The sequence below is a fragment of the Blennius ocellaris genome (assembly GCF_963422515.1).
Source record: "Blennius ocellaris genome assembly, chromosome: 19".
Classification (NCBI taxonomy): domain Eukaryota; kingdom Metazoa; phylum Chordata; class Actinopteri; order Blenniiformes; family Blenniidae; genus Blennius; species Blennius ocellaris.
Window position 1 is genome coordinate 20,581,588 of NC_137668.1, and position 9,317 is coordinate 20,590,904.

Below are 9,317 nucleotides of genomic sequence, written 5' to 3' on the forward strand. Positions count from 1 at the left end.
TTCTGTCTTCCTCTCCGACTCTCTCTCTCTTTCTCTCTCTCTCTCTCTCTCACTCTCTCTCTCTCTCTCTCTTCTCTGACTCTCTCTCCCTCCCTCCTGTCGTGTTAAATGCTGCTTTTGCATGCTGGCTGTGACTCGTTGCATTACATCCTTCATCCGGCTTCATTCCGCCTCTTCCATCGTGACGTGCAGACACACCTAATTCTCTATGGGGTGTGTTTATTTCAGTAATGCATGCAAGTGTGGTGCACCAGTTTGTTTTTGCCTGCCTCAATGTGTGTGCGTGTGTGTCTGAAGCAGTGCTGAGAAACAAGCGATGGAGATTTATGTGGCTGAGACCTGTGCGTGTGCGTGCGCGTGTGCGTGCGCGCGCGCGCACACGTCGTGTGTCCGTCAAAGTAAAAGGTGGAAGTGTCCAAATACACGGAGAACCTCTGTGTTAGATATTCCATCGCCACGGCCGGGGAGGCGGTGGTCTGACATTTCCATTTCCAACCTGTCAGCTTCGTCCCGCCCGGCCACCGGTCAGTGTCTGGGAAGAAGAAGAAGCCGGCAGGGTGGGAAGCAGCTGGGGGTAACTGGCTTAGCTGCTCCACATCTGTCTCTTACACCGCTGTCTCCTCGACAGGAGACAGCTAATCACACACGCGCACGCACGCACGCACACTGCTACCCGAAACACTGAGTCAACAAGTTCAAATAAAGCAATGGATTCAATAAACCTGCAGTTAAATAAGCGTTATGTTGCATTTTTTTTCTCGTAGAAGAGACGGTAAACCAGCTCACAACAGTTGTTTGTCTTAAATCAGTCATTTTCTTTGCAGAATATTTGATAAATCCTCAGTCATTTCTGCCAAAATTAACGCTATTAAATACTTAACATGATGAAGTTTAAAGAGTGCATCGCGTTTCTACATAAGCACATCCATGATTTCACTGCGTAAATTATACTAAATTATGAGTGAAAGAAAAAGAAATGACTCCCAAGTATGAGACACTTTTAACGGCATTTAATTGCATAGTCAATAACAGGCTGATTCAGTCTTACACAGACGTATATTTAAGTTTAACGTATTACAATATTTGCTATATGAAGAAGTATTAATGACGAACTCCGTTATTGGCTAGAAACCTGATTAAATTGTTGTGTTGGAGGAGTCGGTACGTTACTCATCAGAACTACACTTGATATGACTTTTACTAGAACACAAACGCTCATAAAAGTACAAATAAACTACCCGTACTTAGTTTCGGTAATGTATTTGTTGCTTCCACCCTTGCCTTTAATATGTGTTGTGATTTTTTTTTTACCCTCCCTCTCAGAAAAACAAATCTCTTAAAAAGTTCTGGAATAAACAAAAGTTTTTACAAGCATTCGATCTGAAGTATTCAGCTTGTAGAAACTGTAGTATCATCAGCTATACTGATTTAAAAACGATAAAAATCAAATTGCATTGTACAGAGTATTATGTGAAAATATATCAGCAAGCTCTTTCCCTCCCACCTGTGTGTGTGTTTGTGTGTAGATGTTACCGATCATCAAATCAAACATTGGTTGTTGTTTTTTTTTTCTTTTTTCCCCTCCTCTCTCTCTCTCTCTCAAGTGTTTACTCCCAAAGTGATCGGCGTGGCGATCGCGCGGTACGACTTCAGCTCGCGGGAACACGCGGGAACTGTCGCTGCAAAGAGGGCGACGTGGTGAAGATCTACACCAGTCAGGAGCCAACGGCTGGTGGCGGGGCGAGGTCAACGGCAGGGTGAGAGATAATAGGGTTGGGGATTTAGTGAGGAGGAGCTCTGACTGTGTTTAATTTTTAATTTTTTAATTTTTTAATCTCAAAACTAAGATCAAAGTTTGTGGGCACATCGGCCTCGTGACCTTTTTTGGGAAAATCAGTATTAATTTGAATCTGTGAAAGAGCTGCGACGCACTGACATCACCTTCGTGTTCGCACTTTGTGACATTTAATAAAGCCGCAGAAGTTACAGAACTTCTAACTGCTTGTGTTTTTTAAGGGATCCTCTTAGTTATTGAGTCCTTAAATCCACTTTCATTGCAGCACCTAAAACAAGCTTTTTGGAGGAGCGCAATTGGCGACTATTTCTGTCTCCAGGTACCCAGAAAGGGGCTGTTCGGATTTAGTCTCTTTTATCATTAGTTTGTCGCGTACGGCTTTTCTGTTTCCACGCCGTCTCTTGAAAGATCTTCTTCTTCTGTCTCTTAAATGCATTAATCTCTCATGCCAATACCGAGAGCGCTCTATAATCAGGCATCCAACTCTGAGGCGATCCAGCGTCTAAATGCAGGGAAGTATATGTGCTGACTCCCACTCGCATGCATTTGAGCCTGGCGCAGAGCGAGTGTGTGGGTGTGTGTCTGTGTGTGTGCATGCGTGCGTGTGTGTGTGTGTGTTTGTGTGCTGCAGTAAGTAAGTAGGGTAAGTGACACATCTGTGCTGCGAATGTGTTTTTGAAAGCAGGTCTGCTAAATGAAGAAGCTTTTCTCTCCTGCTAAAGAGTGCGCGGATGCTGCTCTTGTGAAAAGCGAAGCACTGCGAGAGGAGTCTGTGGAGAGCGGTTACTCTCTCTTTGGGGCCATCAGCCAATAAAGAAACAATTGCTGCTACATGCTAGAGAGAGTGAGAGAGAGAGAGAGAGAGAGAGAGAGAGAGAGAGAGAGAGAGAGACAGAGAGAGGAGAGAGACTAAAGAACCAGCTCAATTCATTGAAAAGCACTTTTCTGGACATATCCTATATATCAGATCAATAAAACTTCAAGTAATAATAAAAACTACTTTTAAACCCTTTGGACTTTCTTCTAACTTTTCTTTTCCATTAACTTCATCCTACTGAGTTAGCAATTTGTCCGAGCTGCTAGTTCCTGTGAGGAACATTTGAGGCTTTTCACAGTTTTCAGACTCTGTGTTGTTCTTCTTTTCCTATTTAATGTCAGAATTCCTTATGTACTTTACTATAAATATATTTTTAACAGACGTGCGATTATTGACGCTTGGACTCAAAAAGTCTTTACATATAGCCTGTAATTGTTGCACCTCGTAGACTTGTGTAAAATTCTTGTGTGTTTAACATAACAACTATTGATTTGTCTGTATTTTTTAGAACTTGGGTAGTATACTTTATATTTTTGCTCCAAATAAGGTTGCATGTCGGCACTCAGAATGTACCAGTTTGATTATACTGGTTAATAATTTAATTACAATATATTTCTGAGGATTAATCTGTGTTAATAAAACAGGTTTAACAGCACAACACCACTCTCATTTATCTGCAACAGTGTGGGGACATTTGAAAACATCTGCTTCAAACACTTCATGACTGTTTGAGTTAATTATTGTGATTATTACAGTAGCACCCACAACAAATGATAAAAGCAAAATAATGCTTTGTTTTTCTGTGTGCGTTTCCCATTGGGGAATAATTTGCATACAGAGTGTGATAGTGGTCCAAACAACCCTAACAAAATGGATGAAATGTGACGTGGTGGCCTTCATTAGTGCAGAGGCTCTTTAATACCTGATCTGATCTATTGACATGAATTTCTAGACTGACGACCTTCTTGAAGGGGCATTTTGAGAAACGCTCTCAGATTTGGGACCCATTTATGAATGATTTTGATCTTCAGCTTTCAATAGCTGGCAGTTCTTCAGTGTCACTGTGTGTTTTTGTCATGAGAAACTCACTGCGTGACCTGCTGGGGAAGTTTTTCTGTGGTTGCAATATAATAATGACTAGTATTTTCTATTCCTTTGCTTTATGGTGGAATTTTCTTTATAATAATCACAATTACATGTGCCCAAACCCAGTTGGCAATGGTTAAATACTGAGCCCTGATACTTTCAGCGAGCTGTCAGTCAGCCCCTGTCTGATGACTTGTTTCTGTGCCTCCTCCCTCAGGTTGGCTGGTTTCCATCCACATACGTGGAAGAGGGTGAGGAGTGAACACCGGTCCAGCGCAGAGTGACGAGAGAAAATGGAAAGCACGCCGAGCAGCGGACTCCGGCGTTACTTCTCCCATCAAAGCAGACGGCTTCACTCTCCCCCCGCGATGCCTGCTGCCCGAAACCCTCCCAGAGGCCTTCGGAGGAGAGAGGAAAAACAAAAGGGGGCTACAGGAACACTGCAGATGCAGAGATGCCCCGGCTGTTTCTGCTGGACTCTGTGCAGCTAAGCGGCTCCACCGACTAGCAGCTTGCTTGTCAGCGGGCGGGGGGTGGAGGGGGGTGGGGGGGAAACGGGCTCTTGCCAGACGCCACACCCTCCCCCATCTCCCACTGACTTCATCCGTTCATCCATAATTCATCCCTCACTCTCTACCTCCCTGCCCTAGTCGGCCACAGCCCCCCCTCTCCCCACACACACACACACACACACACACACACACACACACACACACACACACACACACACACACACACACACACACCCACACACTCCACCGGCTCCCACCTGTTTCCACTTGCCAAGTCAGGCATTGCCAAAACTGTCAAAAGCAGGTACTCAAATGCCGCTCTTCCATTCATGCACTCATCCATCCATCCTCCTCGCCACGCCGTATGGGAATAGAGTCATCTGAGAGCTGGAGGAGACCCACACTGGGCTTTTTGTTTTCTTTCTCCTCTCCTCTGCTCTTCTCTCCTCATCTAACTCTCATTTCATTCAGTTTTGACCTTGCCTGTGTGTTTGTTCCTCTAATGCAGGTGGTTATTGATGACTTGATGACCCAGATTCATACACACACACACACACTACCCACCTCTCCTCCCTTTCAGATTATGATCACCTCGCACGCACTCCTACATGAGACATAGGAGAGGCATGGCGTCGGATAGCATCGATGCACAGTGCCAGCAATTGATCGCTGTTGTTCCTGTTTTCCTCCCACCTCCTACATTCTTTATCTGCAGCCCAGCCTCTCATGTTTTCAGTTGTCTTGGCCGTTAGCGATCCTCCGCTCTTATCGGTGGCTGCTCTGTCAACAGGCGCCCGCTCGCTGAGGGTTTATCTTATTGGAGGCATTAGCAGCTTGTCGGGGAGTAAGCCGCGCTACCTGGAAGACACCTGCACCCTTAACCTGTAACACAGGAAAAGCACATGAATCACAAAGACAACCCGGTTTTAAGCGACTTTCTTTCCTCTCTTAACATCACTTTTCCTTTAACCTTTATCATTTCGATGGTGGATTTAATACAGCAGTCGATACGATAAAGCATGACAATAATCCATCATTCCAGGCTGTTATTTGCAGTTTCACAGATATTTTCCAGCATGAAAAAAATCACAATGTTGGCCAAAAAGGCTGATCTCCTTGGTATTAAATCCAAAAGAACCAATATTAGCTTTCACAAAACAGTCCACCCTCGTATTTTCTTTTCTCTTTGTCTTTCACCCTCACCTTTCTAAACACCATGTCCACAAAGTCTCCCTGCTCGACTCAAAAAAGAGGATTTTCCCACATTTTAAAGAATACATGACAACATGCCATAATCCTTGCTAGAAATGTTGATAACGGAGGAAATAACGGTGATTAAGAGGAAGCTGTGAGGTGAGACTGTGCAGCGATTTGTGCCAAGCGACTGTAAATCAGACTTTTTGCTTAAATTGTGTACATAATGATATATTTTTTATTATTATTTATGTGGAGGTCAGCATACAACAGAGTGATTTATTTCTGATAATCACAACACTACTTTGGTTCTGTCTTGCGGTTGAGTTTGAATTGCAGTGTACATACGACAAAACAAGCAGCTTATTTAGGTGCAGCGTTCCCTTGAATGATTACATTTTGGACTTTGTTAAGTCGGATTAAAGTTTAACCACTTCATAGGATCAAGAAGCTGTTTTCTGTCACGCCTCCATTGCGTTGATGCAACCGGGTATTAAATTATATTTTTGTAGAAATTAATTGGATTAAAGTTATACTTTTTATGAAGCTTTGAAGGCCCTGTCACTCCATGCTACTGTTGCAATTCAACCATGTGGACTGGACTGTGAAGATGCGTGAGAAAAAAAAAATGTGGCATCACTTTTCTGGTATCCTTTCATCAACAGTGGCGTAAAGTGGCCACTAGATGGAAGTATGTTAAACACGGCTCCAACTTATAGAGGCAGTCACTCTGGACTTGCTGAAGTTTGGTAGATGGCGTCATGTGATGAGGAGCTGAAACAAGTCTGCCTCACACTTGATGCTATGAGTGTTGAGGGGGGGGGATGTAAAGCCCTAAAAAAAAAACAAGCGGTCCAGGAGTTACTAATCTGAAGGTACTCCAACTTGTTTCCCCCGGTGTCGAGGAGCCTCTCCTCCACTCTGCTGCTCCTGAGCAGTCACTAGAAATTTGAAGCATTTTTTTTTTTTCTAAGGAAAATCTCAGAGCTCAGAAATCTCCCGCCCCATCTCAGTGGAGGAAAAACTCGGAGCCGGAGTGGGCTCCTCTAATCGCAGGCTCCGATAATCCACTCCTGCTCTGCCTCCTCCGCCAGATGAACTCTGACAGCAGGGCCATTTACAACTGCAGGCCTTCCTTGTGTGTGTGTGTGTGTGTGTGTGTGTGTGTGTGTGTGTGTGTGTGTGTGTGTGTGTGTGTGTGTGTGTGTGTGTGTGTGTGTGTGTGTGTGTGTGTGTGTGTGTGTGTGTGTGTGTGTGTGTGTGTGTGTGTGGACGGGAGGAAGGCTCAAGGGTATCTGTGATCTAATCATTACACCATCTCCTCACCTCGACGACCCTGCTGCATCCATCTCACTGTCGGCTCTCCTCTCTTCCTCTCTCTCTCTCTCGCTCTTTCTCTCTCACCGCGTCTCTCTCGCTCTCTCTTTACTACTCTCCTTCCCCATCCATCTTTCATCCAATCTCTGTCTTCTCCCTCTGTATTCTGTCCCTCACCTCCACGTTTTGTGGCCTGGCTGGAGGAGGATGGGGAAGAGAAGAAAAAAAAGTCAGTGTTACAAATAGAAGAGAGGGCAATCATTTTACACATTGATTGAGAAATGAGTCAAATTAGAGAATAAATTACTTCTCACCATTATTACTTAGTGTGTAAACAATTCTGACCACATGCACTTTGTGTACGAGGACTGATGTATGAAGAAAGCGTGTCGTGTAGGTTTATTTTTGTTTTTTGGGGGGCCGTCGACGCTGCATCTTGACTGAAGTTTTGCATCCACTCTGTCCACGCCCCATGTTTCTATAAATCCACGTGATCCCGATGAAGCCAAAGATGTACTCTGTACACTCGGTTATGTCTCATAACGACGGTACCCGACCGCTGTGGCCTAACTCTAAAACCGTGCAATCCTGACTGTGTAGCATAACCATGTACTGTTGCTGTATCATACTGTAAATGATGTACATAGCACATAATAAAGATATACACTGCTTCTTCTAACATACTGTCATTTCTAATGGTTTATATTGAATAGCCTCAATCTTTGTTTGTTTTTTCCAGGACAGAAAAACTAATTGAGGGTGTTTTTATACTCAAAAGTACTGTTATAAAACCTCATTTTTTCTCATGTGTTCAGAATAACTAATACATAACTTGGCATGCTTAATGTATTTAGTACTCATAATTAAAAATAAATTACAGTCACTGCTCACGAGATTCAGCAGAAAAAAGACCTTTTTGCAGTGCCCTATTCACATCCATTCGTTCATTTTCTGCTCTACTTTATGCACTTCAGGATCACAAGGCTCTCGAGGTGAACTCAGCTGACTGTGGGTGACGTCAGCGTTTCACCCTGGACAGGTCAGCGGCGCATCACACAAACACATTCACACCTACAGGCAATTTGCCAATGCAAACAACGACCCCCAACCAGACTTGAACTGGAGATTCCCATCATCACAACCCAACTGTGCAGCCTGTATATACGCAAAAACCTCAGGTTATTTGTCTTCTGGGTGAAAAAAATAAGGTTCATGCTGTAGTGATATTACATCATGAGTGTGGGGCATTTTAAGTAGACGCATGCAAGGGTGGTTCCCTCATCTTCAACAATTTATTGACACAAAAAACAATGACGTCACAAAAAATTTAAATGTCTCAGTAACTTCTCATGTGTCCTTCAACATCAGTTACAGCTTGACGATGACATTCACAAGTTTGACATACTGTCTGAAGTTGACTAAAGTGCTTGATAAATGATAGAACTGTTAATATTATTGCTACTTTAGAAGCCTGGCTTTCTGCAGGGAGTTCAAACGGATGTAATGAAGGTATTCATTTAAAAACTCAATCTTTTGTTTTAAGTGAGTCTTTGCAAACATGGCTACCTACCGCAGACCACAGGGCCATTGAGCCACTAACATCTGACAATCTGTGGAGAACATACAACAGAAACCCCTCAGGTCACACCTGAATAAACCACGTTCGTTGAATGTACTGATGGATGGACATTCTACGAACACAAAGGCTCGGGCCTCTGGCCTTCACCAGTGTGATGGTATGAAAGGAACCTGCGGCTGTAGATAGTGCTTCCAAACACTCTTTAAGTAATTCAGCTCAGCCTCCATTAGACCCAACACAGAAGAAACACAGTCTTACATTTCCTCAAGTGAGCTTCTGCATCGAACATAGCTCGCTTTGAAGGCAGTTTTTCTTTTTCTTTTTTTCGCATTGGCGCTCTTGTTCATTGTTGGTAGATGTGAAGACATCGGTTATGGGAAAGATTGGATGTGCATACAGCCATCTCAAGTATTATTTCTTTAAAGGATGAAATGCAAAATAAATTCCACACTATACTGAGCGCTAACAATCAGAAAGACCTTCTGTACTTTATACACACTTTGTCCAACTTGTTTCCTGTGGCCTCGAGTCAGTAATGCCAACAACGTTTGAAGAAATCATTTTGCTTAACAGAGTTTGTCTTTCACTAATGCCACTCCCCATATCCTTTACCTCAGGCTGTCCAAAAGTGACTTTCTTCATTTAAATCAGGGCTCAAATTATGCAGCTTTTCATGGTGTTACAGTCTGGTTTTGATGTTGTTCCCTCCACAGGACTTAAATAACCTACAGTCAGTGGGGTGCTGTTTCTCACCAGCTTATTGGCTAATAAGTGTGAATGAATGTGGGGATAAACAGTGGGTCTCGTTGCTGTGTTATCCTGCTGATAATGAACCATGTTTACCCGGCTTCTAAATATAGCCGGTTAAATGAATACACAAACCGGGAACACTAACAGTTCTGTGGGTGTGTGAATGCGTGCAGCGAAAACTTGTACGTGCACTGAAGAAGTTCTAAGTGTGTACAAGACACAGACCATATGCTGGTCTCTCACTGCAGTGATTCATTTGGAAATGAT

At 43.4% G+C, this 9,317-nt stretch overlaps 1 protein-coding gene across 1 annotated transcript in view; it reads left to right on the forward strand.

The window, feature by feature from the left end:
• vav3 (vav guanine nucleotide exchange factor 3) overlaps positions 1-4,197 on the forward strand; it is a gene marked incomplete at its 5' end in the record, with an annotated part of 90,738 nt that extends 86,541 nt beyond the window's left edge. The window contains 5 exon segments of the mRNA XM_080514882.1: positions 1,605-1,663; positions 1,665-1,685; positions 1,687-1,711; positions 1,714-1,757; positions 3,916-4,197. Coding sequence (XP_080371008.1) covers positions 1,605-1,663; positions 1,665-1,685; positions 1,687-1,711; positions 1,714-1,757; positions 3,916-3,960 — 194 coding nt within the window. The 3' untranslated portion in view covers positions 3,961-4,197.
• Between the last annotated feature and the right edge of the window lie 5,120 nt (positions 4,198-9,317).